The sequence below is a fragment of the Paroedura picta genome, chromosome 2 (assembly GCF_049243985.1).
Source record: "Paroedura picta isolate Pp20150507F chromosome 2, Ppicta_v3.0, whole genome shotgun sequence".
Lineage (NCBI taxonomy): Eukaryota > Metazoa > Chordata > Lepidosauria > Squamata > Gekkonidae > Paroedura > Paroedura picta.
The window spans coordinates 100,416,864-100,438,099 of NC_135370.1; the positions used below are offsets into that span (position 1 = coordinate 100,416,864).

Genomic DNA, 21,236 nt, shown 5'->3' on the forward strand with positions numbered 1-21,236 from the left:
TATGAAGCCTGCTGTCTGCAGGGGTGAGAACATGTAAGGTTTTTCAAGTTTTCCCCTTAGACTTCAGTCTATCAAATGACTATGGTGAACACCACTAATGGCAGCTCTCTGTGGGCAAGATTTGCCTGATGAGGGGTCACTGGTCACTAATCACAGATGTCCCACAGTTAACTTAAAATAATTAATCCACATTCCTGTGTAGTGCTCATGACTGTATATGCATGCATGGTTTCACCTTCAAATTATGATAGTTTTATAAGAAATTTGTGTAATCAAATGCTAATGATATGCAGTGGATGGTTCATTAAAGAACTATGATACAAGATTTCCTTCATAGTTAAAAAGGAAATAACAAATCAAAATTAAAATGTGATCATTACAGTGAGTTAATTAGAGTTCAGAACAAGTTTGCATTTTACAATTCAAAATTCCAATTATAACTCTCATTCAGAGCAAACACTTTGAAGTTTTCATCTTTGTGTCTTCAAAATACAGCTTTCCCCTAATTGTACTTCTCAGCTGGATAGACAAAGGACATGATTAACTGAGCAAAACAAGAATTCCAGTGCCAATTTGTTCAGTTGTGATTTATATTTATATTTTGTGATTGACTTTATATTTTAGTTGGAATATACAGACAAATATTTTCCTGACCCTGTTACTTAAAAATAAGAATGAACAAATTGCAGTATCAGCAGGAAGAAAAAAAGCGACATATTTATTTTATAAATTTAAACAAATTTAGACACAGTTGTTTGAACTTAATTTTGTATGCACAGTGAAGCTAGACCCTATTCATATGCATAGTAAATAAGGATATTCTTGGAAGACTCATTGAGAAAAGTGACTTGGACTAGAAGCTAGATCTCTAGGGTCCACGCTTTAAAGATTTCATTAATATTTATCTAAATCCTTTCAGTTCCCAAATCTAGAAAGCTCATTTGAATCTTTCTCCATTTGTGCTGATTAATACAGATTTAGTAGAGAATCTCTTTCAGCAAACACAGTAGGATCAAAGATTGCCAGTATACAGTATAGTTATGACAGTATTCTAAAGTGTTTCATTTACTGTAGTGTCAATTTGGTAGGATCTTTGAACAACTTGAAACTGCAGCTGCGTGGCAGGATATGGTATCCTAATTAAATGTCTGCTTCAACTCACTTACTCCATTCTGCAGATATGAGAGCGGCAGATATTATGAAGTTTCTGTTTTGCCATAAACACACAACATCATAATACATGTGTGTCCAGGAGGAGATGTTGGTGTTATATGACCCATTTTCCCAGCAATGTCACCCAGTCTAACTCACACCGTCTGGTGCCTTGTACTCGCTCTTAAAAGGGTCAGGGGCCCTCTTGATTTTTCTACAGTGATGCCAGTAAGAAACATGCCTGTTTACATACAAATCAGCAGACTTCACAAAGTATTATAAGCTTCAGCAGCTGGGAGTTAAAATCCCAAGACTGCTTATTATTACACCGTGTGTGTGAAAATTACAAGAGCAGTAGCAATGTTGTTCCTGGACCAATAGCATTTAGAGTCATCGACAGCATTGCACAAGGGAGGCATTCAGAAGCAGTCTCTTCACTCCAAAATGGCTCATTTCCTTTCCAGTTAATTCTATTTTCCCCACAGGTCCTGCTAGACAAAAATTGCTTTCTTCATATAATTTACAGTAGAGTTTCACTGAAATCGAAAACAAGAGAAAAGGCTAGACGTGGCCTACAGAGAGTATCTTTTATGATAGATGGTAGTCCACTCCCCAACTGCATTTGCATCTAAACCTCCTTTTCGTGGCAAAAAGCTTGGGGTGCAGAACTCTCATAGGTTCAGGTTCACTGAACAAGATCATGCCTGGTGTATCTTGCCATACCAAGGACAGGAATGGGACAGTGCTTTCCTTGCATTCATTTTTTTTTTAAACTGGGAACACTAAAACCAAGTTGACTGTGCTGCATGACTCCTCACAGGATATAGTTCCACTCTTCCATTTAATTGGTGAGCTGTGGGTCCCACAAGGGGAACTAACTGTTTAGAGAAAGCTGCTTATTGTCCAGCTGTACTAACTACAGGCATTTCTTTTTGTTTCAGGAGAGCAGCTGATAAAGAGCAGCTGGCAGCTTCATTCTGAAGACCCCTTTCTCATCCATCGGCACGCCACCTTCCATTTTCTCTGTAGCCTCTGGAGTCACTTGCTGTGGAAGAGAAGTGAATGGGAAGCCAGCCAAGAGCAGTTTGGCTTGACAGCACGTGTTTTAAATAGTAAAAGATGCTGAAGCATACACATGCAAGTGAGAAGACAGGTATCCGTGAAGAGGCAGGAGATGAAAGTAATAGAAAGGCCACCAGCCCCTTGGTCGTGCATCATTTGCAGTCTCCACCAGTTTTCATCCTCGAATAGTATGAAAAACTCTATTTAGATTTGCTCACATTTCATCTCTTGATGAAAGCTGTCTTTTACCCTCCTCCCTTAGTTGTCCCACACTGTCAAACTGTAAAGCAGCATGCACATTGGTATGGTTATTTAGTCATTTAACTCAGTGGCAGGGAATGAAATCATTTCATGACCTTTTAAGGGACATTTTAAATCTAAAAAGGGTCTTTAATTACTTTTATTCATTAATAACTTGTCACTTGGCTTGAGAATCTGGGCCAGAAGAAAGATCTTGGGAAAGCAGAAAATACCATGAGTACTATGAGTAACACAAAAAAGAGAGCAGCTTAAAAAAATCTACATACTTCATTTTTATTTGATTTCACAATAGGAGGCAGCTTTTTCATAAACAACTGCAACACTCTTGGAATTGTTCAATATACCAGTTCACATGAGTGGTAATACTTAATCAAGGAGTCTTCCAGTTGATCAAATATATAATTGCAAGATGTGTATAGTCCCATCTCGTTACCTCAGAAACCTCATCAGAGAGATTCAAGTTCCATCCCTGTATTATCTTAGGAAGCCTTCTTCAAAGGCTCTGATTCCTATCAAATCTGTCATATGTGACAGATTTTGCAAGAGTAATTTAAATATCAGTTTAATCAAGATAAAGTTTTCTTTTGGTCCTACCAAAAACATTCAGTGCAAATGAAACCCAACTGAAAGTAGAGAAAAAATAATGCTCTCCTGAGGCTTGGGATTAATCACATTAATAACCTGGCCCATGTGGTATCCAATTTACAGCTTTGACAGGTGTGGTGTGGGAGCAAAGCACATGGAAATGGCTTCTGCGCCACAATTATTGGCCGGGGTCCTTCTTCACCAAATAGTTTAATTATCACAAGTGGCCCTAGACTGATTCACAGCTTCATTTATAAACCACAGGATATTAAATGGTTACAATCTCAGCAAAAATTACACTTGGCAAATAAATCTTCATGCTGTGAATGAGTGTGAGATGTAACGGGAACAACATGGAGGGTACTGTTAATTGCCTCAGCTGGACATGTGTTGATTAATTAAGGACACTTTGGAAAGTGCTCTTCATTTCTGTGCTATGACTGTCAAGCTGTTTAGTTATTGAGCCTGGCTGCTTCCCGGTTGGTGTCCCTTAGGAATGTCCATAGGTGGCTTGTATAGGCTGGAATATGAAAACAGCTGCTTTGGTTTGGGGTCATCACTGTTATTAACAGCAGTGAACAGGGCAGGGAATTGAGGTGTCAGGTTCTTTTACTCAAATTTTCTGTAAATGTTCCTGAGTGGCAAGTGGAGGACAGTGCCAAAGTTGAATAATGTTCCCTGTCACATTGGCTCAGATGTTCCCAGCATGTTTCTCTAGAAACAGGCAAGAAAAGTTTCAGCTACTGTTCCATTTGGCCATTAAAGCTTTTCAAATATTCTCATAATTGTTTGTCTAAAACAGGAGATTAAAAATCGTTGCTTTGAGACATGTAGCCATTCCAAACAGTACCATGCTGGGAATTGGAAAGCAGTATTGTCTCCTCACCCAGACCTTTTCATTCTTGGCACAGAAAAACAACTCAGTAATTTAAAAGTAATACAGATTTTTTAAAAATGCATGCCATTGTTTGTATTCTAACTATGCACCAGCATCCTATGTAAGCCACAGTGAAAGCCAATTTACTGGCCAAGCCAAAATGTATATGTGAATCTGACTGGAAACCTGGCTTGGATTGACTTCTACAAATACTGCGGCTCCAGTTCTCAGAAATTATTGCTGTATAAATTGACAGGAAATAAAATGTTGGGGAGATATTTCTGCCAGGGCAACTACATATGACAATCAGGAGAGTGAGGCTTAAATTGCACACATTATAACTTATTTCTCTTATTTACTGAATGCTACATTTATGTGTTCACCATCTGGATGGCAAGCTATACAAATATATGGCAACATTCCGCCTTTGTTTTAACCTTGAACCACAATGAATGGAGAGCTACAAACATTAATGTGTGCAGTCATGTGAATTTGCCTAGTATCTAAGGTTCTAGTAACAGAGTTGCAGGAACTGAGGGCAACTTGGAATGCTCTACTGCCAAAGAACAAGCTTGTTATTCCTTATTTATTGGATGTTTTGCAGATGAAGTTACTGAAAATATGGCAGTTCACGCTTAGAATTAGGGATGCCAGTTCTCAGATGGGACCTGGGGATCCCCTGGAATTGTAGCTTATCTCCAGATAACATGCATCAGTTCCCCTGGAGAAAATGGCTGTTTTGGAGGGTGGGTCCCATTGCATTATACTCCACTGAGGGCCCTCCCCACCCCAAATCCCACTTGCTCCCAGCTCCACCCCCAATGTCTTCAGGAATATTCCAACCCAGAGCTGGCAACCCCACTTAGAATGTTTATCATAGAAACATCTAGCTGCAGTTGCTTGGATTAATTTCAGTTGATTCAACAAGACAGTATGTACAAAATGCATGGAGGAGTTTGGCTGACACCCTTAATACTTGTCCCTTGCCCTTCATGGATGATGAAAACTAGCTAAAGAGGATTAACTGTATGGTCCCAGGAGCTAATAAAGATTACCAATAAAGAGGGGGTACAGGCTATTGCCTTTACTGAACTGGATATGAAAACACTCTTGAAAAAGCCATTTTTGGATTCAAAGGAATCATTATGGCCTATTATGCACAGAAAGGAAGGTCCGCATTCGGGGTGGAATGGCGGCGGCTAAAATCACCAATTATGCACACTGCAGGAGGCAACTGGGCACAGAGTCAACGTATGCCGCCGAAAAAGCCGCATTAGTGAGATGCGGAAGAAAGTGGAGCTTCCCAGGACCAGGGCGCAACCAGAAGCGGCTCCGGAGTAGCCACGTGCATAATCGGATACTCTGAGTTTTGCCGCCATTGCGTTCCATCCCGTGCGTAAGCGGTTTGCTTCGCTTCTTCCTCCTCCGCATTCTCCATGCTGCCGTTTCAGCGGCCGTGCATAATAGGCCTATGTGGAGAGCATTACCTTTTGCAGGCATGGTGCTTAAATGAGTGGTGCCTAATTATCTCTAGGCATTTTGGGATGAGATTTGGTGAGAGTACTGAACGAACCTGATGAATTACTACGGTTGCCAACTTTGAAGTGGGACCTGGAGATCAGGAATTATAGTTGATGACGAGACAACAGAGATCAGTCTGGAGAAAATGGCTGCTTTGGAGGGTCGATTGTATCGCATTATGCACGGTTGAGATCCACCCTCTCCCCAAGCCCCTGCCTCCCTGGACTCTACCCTCCAAATCTCCTGGATTTTCCCAACCTGAAGGGAGCAGCCTCTGTGTGACCTATACCAAGCAAGAAACAGGAAAAACTGCCCTCCTATTGATTCTCCTGGATCTCTCTGTAACTATTCATTCCATTAACTGTGGCATCATGCTATTCTGATTTTAACCTTAAATTACTGTTTAAAATATGATGGCGCAATAGGTCTGAGAGTTTGCTTTAGAATCTTGTATAAATCTATAAACATGCATTTTCCCACAATACTAGGTAACTTACATTTTTCAGTCTTGAGCGGTAATTTGTGAATAAATGGTTTTATTCCCCAAATAAATCAAAGGGCGTTGGGATGCTCTGAAGCATGTTATGTAACAAATCTGAAGGTTTGTAAAATCACATATTGGCCTATGTGATATAAACTGGCTACTACTTGCAACCACTGAATCTAGGAGATCTGGAATTCAGTGAAATCTGCTTTCCCCCTTTTTGTCAAAGTTAATTTAGGGATGACATATATGCTGAATAGAGGAATGCTTTCTATGTTGTATGCCAGTGTTATTAAAAAAATATTGGAAAACAATCTAGATGTGATTATTTTTAAATATAAGTATTAATACATTGACTGTTTATGAGCTGAGAAATACAGGGTTCCACTTTGATCCTGGAATAAACAATTTATTATTGTAAGTTCATATGCTTAGGAAACGTTTAAACAGACGTTTGAGTAAAAAGTTAGATATGCATTGGTTTACAATTATGGACTGCTTAGACACCCTGGCAGATCAGATCCGAACAGTTTTCTTTCAATTGTGTGTGTGTTTTTCACCGTTTATGCACTGGGCACTTTACTGCCCCAGCTCTCGTGCAGGAACACAAATAGGGGGCAGATGAGGTGCACTGGGCCAAATGCTCTCCCGTGTGGGTGCAGGAAGAGGTGGGGCCACCTGCCACAACTAAAACTCCAGCCTGCAACCCAGCATGAAACCTCCAGTGCATAAACGGTCTTTGAGTGACAAAAAAACTGATTTAGAAAGATGCTGGAGTGACAGCCTTGGAAAAGGCAACCTGCTGTTGATCTATAGAATGAACAAAATGATTTAGTACAAAAATGTGCTACAGAGGTTAGGCAAAAGGTCGAGACCATGAGATGCCAAAGTACAAATGTCACAAGGCTGGCCAAATGAGCACAAGCCTTGAAACACTGAAGGTTTGATGACATTGAACAAAAAATAATCAGCAGGAGGATGACAGTACACTCCAATAACTTATCTTAGGAAGGAGATAGCAGATGCTAGTCTGTCAGGTGACTGTGCATGAGATTCACTGGCTCCCCACACAAGCTCAGTCCTCTGCTTGAGGGGAAACATACAGCATATAACTGTGCTACTATGAAGCACAGTTCATAACTATGAACAATGAAGTTTGTTTCGCGTGACACATGTCACAGTGTAACGAAGATAAAGTGGAGGAGAAGATTGCTATGTATGCCACCCTGAGCTCCTGGAAGGAAGAGCAGGATAAAAACATCAGAAATGGTCTGTAGATACTGACAATAATGACAAAACAACTATCAACTGGAACAGACCAGTGGTCCATTTAGTACAGCATTCCGTGTCACAGTGGCCAACCACTTGCCCTGAAGTGTCAACAAACAAGGCACAAACAATCCCCAGCATATAGTTTGCCTTTTTCGCATGATACACTGTCAACATTTTCATCAAGTTACCCACCACAACCCAAGTCTTCAGCAATTACATTTGAACTCCAACATTAACAGGGTTACTTTGGGTCCCTGTGGGAACAGAACCCAGGCATATACAAAAACATCAGATGGTACATGCACAGGTTCCCCGTTGTTTGATTGGGAGCTCAGTGTCCCATGATTGTGGTGGGAGAACCTGTGCTTTTACAACAACAGCAAAATTCTTCCAGTAATACTGGAAGTATGGAGAAGAAGGAGTTTAAAATTCTGTGAGATAACCTTGGTCTCCTTCATTACAATGCTAACTGCTGCTGTTGTTTTGAAGCCCAAACTGCCTGGGATTACTGTTGCTCCCGTATAAGTCTTCTATAATTTAGGCATTAATCAATAAAAATTGTTATTGTTGCTTTCAGACATGACATCTCCAGTCATTCAGCTCTGAAATAAATTAATCCTAGAAAACCAGGTTGATTTTTTTTTAAAAATCTGCATTACTAACATTCTCTGTTGGAAAGTCTCCCCTCCCTGAAAGAACTGCAATTTTCAGTTTCAAGCTGCAATGCTCAGCTGACTTCCATAGGATTAACTTTGAGAAAACACAGGATGCACTGCAGGTATGCCCTAAGTGTTTAGGACAGATGGATAGAGCAAAACAGGATTGCCTGGTCCACAGATAATTGTTGGGTAAATCACAGGGAATACCCCAGCCCTCTACTGGGAATTGCTGAAGGAGTGGATAGAAGAACCAGCACCAGAAAGCAACATCAAGTAACTTCATGCTGGTATGATCCTGGAGCTGAGCTCTGTCACCTCTTTCTGATGACACCTGGTAAGGTTGCCATGTTCCATTTCAGCAGTGTAGAGTGAGGTCGGCTGGGTTGTTCCCTGTGGTTCACACTGCAAGCCGCTGCTGCAATTGGATGCAACCCTATCTTAGATGCCCCCAAACCACCACACACCCAATATTGTTAAAGTAATTAAATGAAAGAAAACATGGATTTTTTAAAAATAGAAACCTATTGATCCACAGGACCTTTCTGCTGTTCCTTGAAAGAGAGAAAGATTTTGGTGGGAGGCAAGAGGTTTTTAGAGCATTCTGTCAGAGGACAGTGAGTAGAAAGTCTTTGGGGAGATTTAATTTCCTGCCTACTTACACGTTTAGCGGTTGCCAGGCGGGCCATTGTGCTTTTGCTTTGATGACAGTCAAAACCTCATCGCTCTGCAAAAGAAGCAATAAACATCAATAAATAAAATGATGTTTGGACAGCATTATGGTGAATAACACTCTGCAGTGATTTGTAACCAGCGGAAAAGGCACTTGAATTTAAATTGCTCCTCATAATTCCTGAGAAGGCAGATATATTTCATTCCATTTCCTATTCAAGTATACTTCCTCCTTTGTGAGAAACAGGGATGGTGCTGACAATGTTTTGTATTTGCTGGATGACTGGCACATGTACCTGAAAAATTAGGCTGAAACTAGTTTTCAAGAAAACTTTTCTAAGGATAGTTTCACCATGAGTAGGATCCAGCATTTCTACTTGTATCTGCTTATGGGTTCATGTCCATATGATTTGATTAAAAGGTTAGCCTTTAAGCTACAATATATCAGAAAAGGAACCATAGAGTCTACAGCACTAGAGATTTAAAATTCCTGTAATTTTTGAGAAAAACTGAAATATATGTATTTACTTTCCTATCTAAGCTAAAACATTTTTTTAGATTGAACAACATCAGATACACGTAGTTAGCATATACAATTTTCCTTTTAGAAACATGTAGAGATGGAGAAAGAGTTGCAAACTAATGTACCCTGTGCTACTACAGGACATCTATCCATCCATCCAGCCATCCATCCATCCAATTTTCCACCACTTCCAACAAGTGGCTCATGCCCAGTTAAAACATTGATCCTCAAGTACAATAATAACCCCCAATAAAAATGCGATTCAAACAATATACAGCAACATATGATACATTTAATACACGTGAAGTGTATGAAGAAATAAAACTTGAAGAAAACAATTTCTATAGTAAACAAAAAAAAAGTGCATTATTTGGACCAAATTGTCATATAGAATTACAATAGGTATATTGTCATTAAATACAGTATAGCGTATTAAATGTAGGAAAAATAATTAGCATTTAAGCCGCAAAAAAGGAAAATGCTGTATATGTCTACAATATACAAGCCCCTTCCTCCTGAAGTGTTCCGTTGGAAAGGCTAAGAAAATCCTCAGATTTCTTCACACTGAGCATATAGAATAAGTTAAATACTTTGTAGACAGAGTTTTTACATTCAAAGAAAAAAAAGATTTTTTTCAGTACTTCCAAAAATTTTCTAATTTTTCCAAGAGTAAAACTTAAAAAGTCCTCATTTTCATGCTATACATTTTGTGTTTTTTAACCTTAATAATAATTGTATTCATTCTAAAAGAGATTATATTTTGAATCTTTTATGCCAATAAAGGTACTCTGAATCTGAATTTTGAATCGTAATACTTCATTTTCTAGTATTTCCAATATTTCCATCTCCGCCAGGCTTGGCTTCTAGTGCCCTACCTGTCCCCCGATCACTTGGCCACAGTGATCCATGCGACGGTAACCTCCAGAATAGATTACTGTAACTCGCTCTATGTGGGCCTACCCTTGTCCTTGGTATGGAAACTTCAGCTAGTGCAGAATGCAGCTGGCTAGGGTCTTCTATGGCACATCTTGGAGGGCCCATATCCAGCCTGTGCTGAGGCAGCTGCACTGGTTGCCTATTGCTGTCCAGATCCAGTTCAAGATTTTGGTTTTAACCTTTAAGGGTTTATGCGGGTTGGGAACCACATACCTGTGGGACCGCCTATCGCCCTGTGTCCCCCACAGGACTTTACACTCTGTGGGGGGAAACCTATTGGTCATTCCAGGCTCCAGGGAAGCACGCCTAGCTTCAACCAAGGGACCAAGCCCTATGAAGATAGGTTGAGGGACTTGGGAATGTTCAGCCTTGAGTAAAGGAGGTTGAGAGGGGACATGATAGCCCTCTTTAAGTATTTGAAAGGTTGTCACTTGGAGGAGGGAAGGATGCTGTTTCTGTTGGCTGCAGAGGAGAGGACACGCAGTAATGGGTTTAAACTTCAAGTACAACGATATAGGCTAGATATCAGGGAAAAAATTTTCACAGTCAGAGTAGTTCAGCAGTGGAATAGGCTGCCTAAGGAGGTGGTGAGCTCCCCCTCACTGGCAGTCTTCAAGCAAAGGTTGGATACACACTTTTCTTGGATGCTTTAGGATGCTTAGGGCTAATCCTGCATTGAGCAGGGGGTTGGACTAGATGGCCTGTATGGCCCCTTCCAACTCTATGATTCTATGATTCTAACCAGAGCCAGGGCTTTTTCTGTCCTGGCCCCTACCTGGTGGAATGAGCTTTCGGAAGAGCTGTGGGCCCTGCGGGATTTGGCAATGTTCTGCAGGGCCTGTAAAACGGAGCTCTTCCATTAGGTCTACAGTTGAGACTGGGATCGGTGGAGTAGATCTATTGCCCCCACCTGGGGCCTACAGCGTATATCATCCTTGCTCCATTTTCTCAATGCCTTCAGTTGTAGGGGGAGTGGGTTGTCGTCCGCCATGTTATGAGTTTTAGAGTCTTTTAATGGGGTGTTTTAATGGGATTTTTAAAGATCACTGTGACCCGACACAAGCCTGCTGGGAAGTGGCGGGATATAAATCCAAACAATCAATCAATTAATCAATAAACAAATAAACAAACAAACAAACAAACAAATATGGGTGGGGCATGAATGGGAAAAATGAAAAAAGTGTCCCCAGTTTTTTCCCCTGGGACTTATCTTTAGAAGTAGCATATGAGAGCGTCAGTTTGGGGACAAAACTCTATGGTTTGATGCTCTTTCCATAGAGTTCCTTCAACTCTGATAACTCTGATGTGCCAACATCACTTCTGGGTGATGTCAGCATTCTGGACACTACTCTGAGTTCAGGTATTTGTGGGGGAGTTCCTAGAGAGTGCCCACATCTCGCTCACAACATAGTGATTCCTGGCAATCCTAGTTGTAAGGTGTAGGAGGGCTTTTTTTGTAGCACAAGCTCTGGCCATAATGAGCAGTGCATGGAACAGGCTTTCTCAACCAGGATTCTGTGAAACCCTGGGGTTTCTTGCCAGCCCTTGAAAGATTTCCTGAATGAGTAGAAGTTAAGTGGATAGGAGTGCAGACTTCTAACCTGGCTCAATGTGACTCTGGCTATAGTTGAACATGTATTGGTGTTTGATGTTTTCATTATAGCTGTAAGTGGCAGTGTGCTCAGATTTTTGTGTTAGAGCTATATACTAACCAAATAGAGTTAGTCGGCGGGAGGGGGAGGGTCCCTGGGGGAGGGGGAGGGCCACGGAGGATTCCCTCCAGGCCAGGAAGCACAGCCGCTGCGTCAGCGATGTGTGCAGTGTACTCCCTGGGGCGGGGGGAGGGAGCGGTATCATCGGGGAGGAGGAAGGGGACGGTGTCGGGAGGGTTCCTCTGGGGCAGGGGGCTGGGACCTACCTTGTAGCTAGGCAGCCGCATAATAACAGCTGCCGGGTGAAGATGCGTGGAGGGGAGCGGGTCGTGCCCCCCAACTTGTCAGTCCGAGGGCAAGGAGCTGTGCGCAGCTGGCGATTGGCACCTTGCCCCCTGACTGACAAGCAGAGGGGCCAATCAGGCCCCTTTGCTTGTCAGTCCGTAGGTAAGGGGCCAATGTGTCCCCTTGCCCATCATGGACAGGGCCCACTCCTACCCCCCTTAGACTTTTATTTATACCACTCCTGCAGAGCGGTTGCAGATTAAATTGTTAATTTTGGCCATATTCATACATGATCAGAAGACCTAGCCATATATGGTCACATTACACTGCCCCCCTCTCAAAATGGCCAATGATAGGTCTGGAGGCGGTGGAAAGGGGACGGGGCCCAGGTTGGTGTGTATACAGCTATGCTTTCCAACCGTATTCTGCATGGTCAGGACACTTCTGGGCTTTCTCAAATCCTGAAGAATGTTTCAAAGTTTTCTCACTGGTATAAAAGTTGAGAAATGCTGGCATGGAAAGATGTGGTGCTGGGCTTAAGGGAGCAGACAGGAAGAGGCAAGGCTTTCAGGCAGAACTGCACTAAACCCAGCTGCCCTATGCAGTGAGAAAGCAGGGCTGTGCCATATGTACAGGTCCTTTATGGCTACCAGCATGGGATGGGGAAGTAGAATTGCCTGATCCAGATTCCTGGAGATTTGGGAACAGAACTTTGGGAGAACAGGGATCTCAGTGGCATACAATGACACACAGTCCACCTTCCAAAACAGCCTTTTTCTCCAGGGAAACAGATATCTGTAGTCTGGAGATGAACTAGGTATTGCCTGGAGTATAGAATCCTTAGCAAAATGGCTTCAGACTATAAAGGTACTTTAGCATATCTCAAATGTGTGTGTGTGTGTGTGTGTGTGACAGAGAAAGAATTATCCAGAAAGTTTAGTTTCAGCGATTTGCAGTAGCAATCAGACATATGCCAATATTATTATTTTTGCCAGCAGAGCTAGAAACAGCATGAAGGATACTCTCTATTTGCAAGAGACCATTGTTATGAAAACATAATCAATAGTAGACACACTGCAGCTTCTCTTAAATACAACAATAGAGAGAGATTTTATCCCCATTTTTCACCACCCGCCTCAATCTCATAAAATAAATGAGAAGAATATATCATACCTGTGGAAGGCTGAGGAGTGAATAAAGGTGGGTTTTCCCCCTGTGGCTTATAGGAATCCCTATATCAGCAATTTTGAAATTATATGTAGTGTAATAAACCCCAAACCCAACCAGAAGTCTGCTTTAACAAGGCTCTGGTGCACGGACACATCTATCAAATGTTTCTTAACGCTCCCCCCCCCCTTCTTCTATTTCCCTCAGGATCCTTTCCTGGTAAATTGTTTAAGGGAATATGAAGTTCACAACTCACTCCCATGATTTCTGCAGTCTTAAAAAAAAAAAAGCCTATTCTCCAATTAAACTCAAAACCCACACCATACATTATGTGTAATTGGCAGCTCCAACTGAGCTGTCCTTTCAGGTTAGTGATAATCTTGCCATCCCCTGCTTGACAGAAATGACTCTGATACCTCAGGCAAGCTCTAATCCACATATGCCCCAGTTTAGGGAAATCAATTTTCACAGGCCATTTTTGCTATTGTCATTACTTTCCTCTCCCTCTCTTCACTACAAGGAGGGGGAAATATCTGCAACGCTGATAGCCCGCAAAACTTTTTCAGCTCCTCCTTGTGTCCAGGACTTTCAGCTTCAGCTGGAGACGGCAGCTGGAAATAATTAATTTTTAATGAAAAGCTAATATGCTGTTTTCATTAAGACAGGCAAGGGGCCCAGCAAGTTCCCAGCTGGGGCAAATTAGAATTAAAAAGTCACTGTATCAAATCAATAATGATTTGACATTATATCCTCATCTGGTAAGAATCTGCTTCTATAGGTTTCTAATACCACATTCGTGATAGGGCCATCATAGACGCACCTCTTACTGCAGTTATTTTAAAGTAAAAAGCCTTTGATCTTGACTTCTAATTCTGCGCCTGTCTTATGCACCATTCTTTTTCTCCTGGTGTATTTATTCTGCAGCTACAATTTTGTGATGTGAGAGGAATAACCTCCATATATATATATATATATATATATATATATAATTTCCTCAATTGACCTATTGCAGCTGCACAGTAGCATCCAGTAAGCACCTTGCATTTAAATCCATGTAGATCAGGTATTGGGCATGCATTTTAGTATTAGTTCATTGAATCAAAGGGAACAAATAGGAATGCCTGCATAGGGTGAAAACCCAATTTTGAAACTGACAAGACTTTTTATAAAACTGACAAGCAGCAGTGAGGTGAAACCAGCTTCCATATTGTGGCGCACTAGGAGATTCTCTTCTGTGTTATCAGTCACTGTGAAAAATGGGAGTTATGCAATCTCATGATATAGGGGAACATGTTGAGTGTACAGAACGCATGGTAGGGTCCACTGGCACTGGCAATGCAAGCCATGATCATTGGCAACATGTTTGTGTGTGTGTGTGTGTGTGTGTGCACAAATGCCCATGCAAAGTTCACTTCAACTCCACACTTTGTACTGGGCTGCAATTTGTATGGGGGAGAAATCCTCTGGAAGAAGCTCTGGGTACCTTTTAAAATCTTGTGCCACTAAATTGAAAAAAAAAGAAAAAGAGGAAGGTGTATTTTTACTGATGCCCTAATGCAGCTGCATAGTGACACTAATTTCTTACCTTTCCTTGCAATTTTGTGTGATGTGCACACTGGCTGTGATAGTGGTGGCTTTTAAAAGCCTGTCTTTTGTGGATAGCACTTTTCTTCCAAATGGATCAATCTCAAGAAATTCTTAAATTCAGTGGTTTGCAGAAGGTCCATGTGGCTTTAATCCTAGGCTTCCAGAGGCTGCCAAATTGCCCAGCCCTCAAACTTTGTTCACTAAAGTATTAAAAGGAAAAATATTCTCAAAATATTCTCCCATCCCAGTCTCTCTCTCTTTCCTTCCTCTCATGTCAATTTCATTCCATGCTGCTGATTCCTCCCCCACTTTATTTTCATTGCATGCAGCACTGAAATCTGTTTTGTTTTTGCTTTTTTGGCACTTTTGCATCCTCTCTGGTCACCCCTTTCAAGTCAATACTAGCAGGAAATGAAACCTCACACAGCTTCTTTTAAACTCCCCCCCCCATCATTTAAACTTTTCCAATGCAGTCATCTGAGACTAGAGTCTCATCTTACAAGACTCATGCCGATTGTCAAAAAAATTAAAACAAAATGAGGAATGAAAGGAGCATATAAACTGATGAAGGGAGGAGATGGCAGAAGGTGCTGAGTGATCAGATCAGTCTCAATGTGAGCAGGGAATGGCCCTCAAAAAGTGGCAAAAAAGCATGGGGAAAATCTTAGGGAATCTATATGCTTTTGTATTACCTTTGGCTTAGAAGTGACACAAGGGAAAATCAGCATAAAAGTACTCTCAGAAATCTGAGGAAATAGTGACTAGAAAGCAATCTGAGTGCTTAAAATCAATGCAGAATTACACAGAAAACCCAACAGACAAGTATGGTGAAAGTGGAAAGCATCCATACATAATTGGCCATACACATTCCTATGACAGGAACAAATGTATTGTAGTATGTTTCAAAGAACCTTGTGTTTGATCAATCCACTCACATGCCCCAAACACATGAATAAGCTCAATAATACTGGTTCTACATGTGTGTGTGTGAAGGTCCCAAGCCAGGGCCTCCTGGCACCAAGTCCCATGTCCTTCAGTGGGACGTGTTTTCAGAGATCCTATGTGGGGCTTCCTCATTACTTCCCCACTCTGAGGTAAAATATTTCCTTCAGGAATAAAATGTTACTTCACAGAATGAACTGCCCTTGTAGCACAGTTTCTTTGCTATTAAATAAAGAGGACTGCCAAGATTTCTTAGCTTTATTCAGTCCTGGAACTCTTTGGGTAGTTGTAAAAGTCCACTTTAAATCCTTGTCAGAATGGCACAGAGGCTTTGTTAACAACAATCAACAAAATATTTTATTTAACAAAGAGGAAAAGGGTAGCTGAAATGAGAAATCAAAGCTTTTTCTTACAAATCTGCTATAATACAATTTCAAGTTCTTTGTTACAAGCTTTAGAGAGTTTTTGATGTTCTTTCTTAGTATGTGAATTTTCTTTATTCTGAGAAGTTTCTGTCACTGTGTTTTTCCAAAACACATATGTTTTTCTTTTGTCTATAAGGAATGTCTATGACCAGCAAGGCATCTGTACTGTTAGCCATTGTTGCACAGATGTTTGTTTTTATTTAGCCTCTGGCAGATGGTGATTCAACAGGGAGACCTGAGAGCATGACCCTGACACTATGCCCAGTCACCAGTTCCAACTTGCAGGCCCGTCTAACTCAGATGCATGTTGAGACCCAGGATCCTCAACAAATTTGTACCTGCAGAGCGCAATGCCCTGCAGGGAGCATGAGGCCTTCATGTGGAGACTTATGGATCTGGATGGGTTCCTGAATGCTCTGTGGGACCCTAAGCCTCCCAGTGACTCATCAGATGAATTGGCTGATGACTTGCATAGCTGGATGCCATTAGCTTGTGCCTTCTCAACCACTGCTCACAGCCAGCCCCCTGGTATACCAAAGAACTGCACAAAAAGAAGCGGGATCTGAGATCTAAGTTTGGAAAAAAACTTAAGTGTCATCTACCAATAGGATTGGCCAAGCAACATCAGTGTTTGTGACATTCAAAAGGTGCCTCTGGAAGAAGACAAACATCTCTCTCAAGACCAAAGTTCAACTCTTCTGGACACTAATCCTACCAATCCTTTTATATGGATCAGAGACATGGACTTCACTAAAACTTGACAACCTTCCAAACTTGAGACCTTCTAAGTGCAATGCCTGCAGCAGATTCTGGGTGTCTATGTGATCATAATCAAAATGAGACAATTCACACAACAACTGCAAATTAATTATAATCAAGGCAAAAATTATTATAATCAAGGCAAAAAATTCAGCAGCACCTATAATAGCATATTGGCTGAGAGGACAACCTGCTCCATCAATCGCCAGCTAAAGGATAAAAAGAAGAAAAAGAAGATGAGAGCCTAGGAGATAGTGATGAAGGCTACAAAGAAGGAATTTTTTGTGATCTTCCATTGTGTCCACCAGTTCTCACCCAAGTCAGATATTTAGGGTAATTTGATCACTTACCTTCCTTGAGGAAGGGCGCTCAGGCTAGTCAGTAGGACAACAGCTGTGAGGCTTTCACAAGCTATTTTGCAGATAAAAGCTTGATGCTCTACTGTGGCCTCTTGGCTCTTCTCAGAGGGGACTTTTGATAGCTTCAGTTGGTTAAGACATATTGAGGAGATAGCTGCTAAGTGCAATGAGGCCAACAACTTGTCCTCTAACCCCTGCCCCTTGTCGCTCCTAAAAACCAGCAACAAGAAAGTGGGAAGGTCACTTTGAGACACAGTAAACCTTTCCCTCTACAGGGGTGTTACTGGAGTGCCTGAAGGAGGCAGTGCTCCATCCCTTATTGAAGACCCCATATCTGGATCTGTGGGATCCTGCTAGTTACTGGCCTATTTCACCCTGAAACAGAGAGTCCAAGAGGGGTGGTATATAAATCAATATATAATAGCTGCTTCAACAGTCTTCTCTCCTGCCACCTTCCTAAAGGAAGAAGAGAGACCTACTAGACCAATCAAGCCAATAGGAATTAGCTCACAATTAGGGTCATTAATATTGTTTAATATTTTAACTGTTGTTTTTATTATTTTAATGGCACTATGCCTATATAAATGTTGTGAACTGCCTTGAGATGCCAGGTGCAATATGGACAGTCTAGAAATGTAACAATAAATAAATAAAATATATATCTTGCATTTCTGCACAAAGTGATGGAACAGGCAGCAGTGGGCCAGCCACTGGCATTCTTAGAAGAAGCATCAGTCTTGTATCCATTCCAATTTGTCTTCTAGCCTGGCCATGGGGTGGAGACTGCTCTGGTCACTTTCATGGATTAACTTGGCAGACAGTTGGACTGAGGTGGGGCAGCATTTCTAGTGTTGCTTGACCTCACAGCAGTGTTTGACCTGGTTGACTACAAACTTCTTGTTTGCCACCTCATCAGTACGGGGATTCTCTATCCTCCAGGATCCAGGACCGAGGATAGCTGGGACTATGTCCCACCACCGTGAACTCCAACACTTGATTCCGCAGGGTGTGATCTTCTTCACAGTGTTATCTAACATCTTCTTGCCCAGCTGGTCAGGAATTTGGGGCTTAGGTCCCATCAATATGACAATGATACCTGGCTCTGATGAGAGGTTGACTGGATGCCCCTCCAGATTCCTTGGACGAGTGCTTGGAGGTGGTGATAGAGTGAATCCAGTGTAGTTACCTGAAGTTCAATCCTCAAAGACAAAGGTCCTGTGGCCGGATAAGAAGGAATTGGATGAGGAAGGGCACCTTCCCAGACTGGCCAGAGTGCAATTGACAACTGCACAGACAGCCAGGAATCTGGGGGTGATCTTTGATGCCTCCCTGTCCATGGAGGCTCAGGGACTGCCTCTCCGAATATGCCCCCAAAGATCGTTACACTTGATGAATACCAACCGTCTGATGGTGCCAGGTCCCAGGAGGTATGCTTGACCTCAGCCCCGGCACTCTCCTGGTGGAATGAGCTCCCAGTGGAAGTTAGGGCCCTGTTGGAGTTACATGGATTCCACAGAGCCTACCAGTGTTTGGTTGAGGTCAGAGCTTGGTTGAGGTCCTCCTCCTAAACTACTCAGGAGGAGACCTGAAGCTGATAATATCCAGTTGCAGGCTGCTATAAAGGTATGAATTCAAATTATGAATTGCTGTTTTACTTGTTAATTGTTATGAATTTTATTGTTCAATGTTGGTCATGTTCACCACCTCAAGGTGGCAATTGCTGAGAGGATTGGTATAAAATCAAATAAATAACTACATAAATAATCTTCAGATTGCAAATGGAAGAGCAAATGTTTGAATGCTTCTCCATATAAAATATTCCATGTGTGTATGAGCTAGCATCAGGAGAAAATTCTACACTAGCCTTTTTCTTGGGATGCTTGAATTTTACATATTTGGGGAATATTTTACATAGGATAGCGTTATTTCAACCTCTGCCTGAAAATGGATCAGAAATCAGAAAACCTCAGAACTGACAAATATAAGGCCTTCTGCAGTTTTGTTTAAGCTCACCTGATTCCCCCCCCCAAAAAAAAATACATATGACATAGGTCCAATTCCAATCTCCTGTAAGGTAAACAACTGCAACTCCATTTCTATCCAAGAGTTGACATAGGCTGGATTTTGCCAATTTTACTTTCCAAACAACTTCATTTATATGACAATGATTTTTTGAGGCAGAATGAAGATGCTTCTATAACCTGACATTTGGAAAATGGGGGTACTTGAGAAAACCACCCTTCATCATAAATGAAGATTATAGATATGCTTGTGCTGAAATCAATATTTATGCAGTGATGTATACAGAGACTGAATTACTCCCTCTGCAACTCAATCACTCTAAATATATATATGTCTTTGCATTTCTTCTCCTTCCAAATAAAGAATCAATTTTTATCTGTCAGACACTACATAAACTACTTTTTCGACTCATCAAAGATACCAAAAATCCTTGTCCGTTTCTCACTTCCATCAAAGCTGTGAGGACGCTGTAAACAGAGTGCTAACGCCTCCTTGGCAAGCACAACAGCTAAATGTCTCAAGAGAGAAACAAAAATAGTAAAAACTTGAGACACGCCAGGATATGTTAGAGGATTCACATAGTTTATCTTGCACCAACACCTGTCCTAAATAAGAGGCCCTAACACAAGAGGCCTTAACTGGCATGGGTTTTTAACGGCTACTTCAGCTGTTTAGAATAAGAGGTAGGGTTGCCAAGTCCTGGAGATTTGATGGTTTGGGACTTTATTATGGTACTAGGGGCAAAGCCCGTTGTATCCAAGAATACAACGGGCGCTAGAGCTTGGCAGTGGGAAGAGGAAAGGGAGGAGTTGTCCTGTCTGTAAGGGCATGGGGTTGAATGTGTGTGTTGTGTGGGAGGTTGTGGTGGCATGGTGGCAAATGAGGCCATGGGTGTGGAGATATGGGTGTGAAGAACCTGTGGTTTGGAATGTTCGTTGAGTGTGGGAGAGAACTGACCTTTGGGAATTGTGGCATAGTGGTTACAGATGAGCTTTCCAGAGCCATGTCCTCAGATATGTGAAGGGAAAATCAGACTGGGGACTCTTCTTAGGGGAAGATTACATGGCAACCAATTCCTCCCAGTTCTGCGTCATTTCCCTTCTTGTGTGAATGAGGCCACGTTCACTGAAATGCCCCTCTGCCCTAATACACATGGGGTAGTCACAGTACACAGGTGTCCAACCTGTTCCTTCTGTCTCCCATGTTTTCACTGTTGGTAAAATGTTATATGCCCACATGCTTCTTTCATGGTTGCTCCTTAGAAGAACATTTTTGTACTCTATTGCTTACTACCCAAAGGAGTCTCAAAGCGGTTTACAAACACCTTTTCCATTTGTCTCTCCACAATAGTCAACCTGTGAGGTATGTGGGGTTGTGAGAGATCTGAGAGAACTGGGAATGGGCTGCAGTGACCGAGCAGGCCTCAGGTGTCTCAAAGCATTTTCCAATAGTCTTCCCTTTCTCTCCCCATAGCAGATTCCACATGAGGGAGGTGGGGTAGCGAGCCTCACAGGGAAGTTGGCAACCCTAAGAGGAAGACTCTCTGTGCACAGCAGTCTTGACCTTAGTAAGGTTTTTTATACTGTTTTTTTATTTGCCAGGCCAAGGTTATTTGCCAGGCCAATTTGTGTCTCCAGACATTTACTTGTTCTCTATTTACAGTTTCAGGCTGTAAATATTTATTTAGATCTTCCTGCACATTCCAGACTCACAGGACTGATGCTGGTCTGCCTGTCTGCACCCCAGAATACAAACAGTTGCTGATAAGGGCTGGCCATAGCCCATAGACCAGGAGGGACACACCTGCACCACTCCCTCCCAACTGCAGGCAAAAATGGCTCATTTGAAGGTTGGACAGCTCACCTGCAGAGTATAAAGATCAGCTCCCCAGGCAGAAAGGGCTACTTTGGACAGGGTTGTGGTAGAGAAGAAACATTTACGGCTTCCCACACAGGATGTTGTTGAATTGAAAGACTTGAGGCCTACTGCATAGAGTTGTTGTGCAGATGAAACAGGAGACAAAAGAGCCAGTTTCCT

The 21,236-nt window shown here is 41.9% G+C and overlaps 1 protein-coding gene across 3 annotated transcripts in view; it reads right to left on the reverse strand.

The window, feature by feature from the left end:
• The window catches only part of SPON1 (spondin 1), a 383,122-nt gene that overhangs the window by 61,231 nt on the left and 300,655 nt on the right, over positions 1-21,236 (reverse strand). For all 3 annotated transcript variants that reach the window (XM_077321895.1, XM_077321896.1, XM_077321894.1), the window contains one exon: positions 8,533-8,597. In XM_077321895.1, the coding sequence (XP_077178010.1) occupies positions 8,533-8,597 (65 nt within the window). The remainder of the gene's footprint in view (positions 1-8,532; positions 8,598-21,236) is intronic.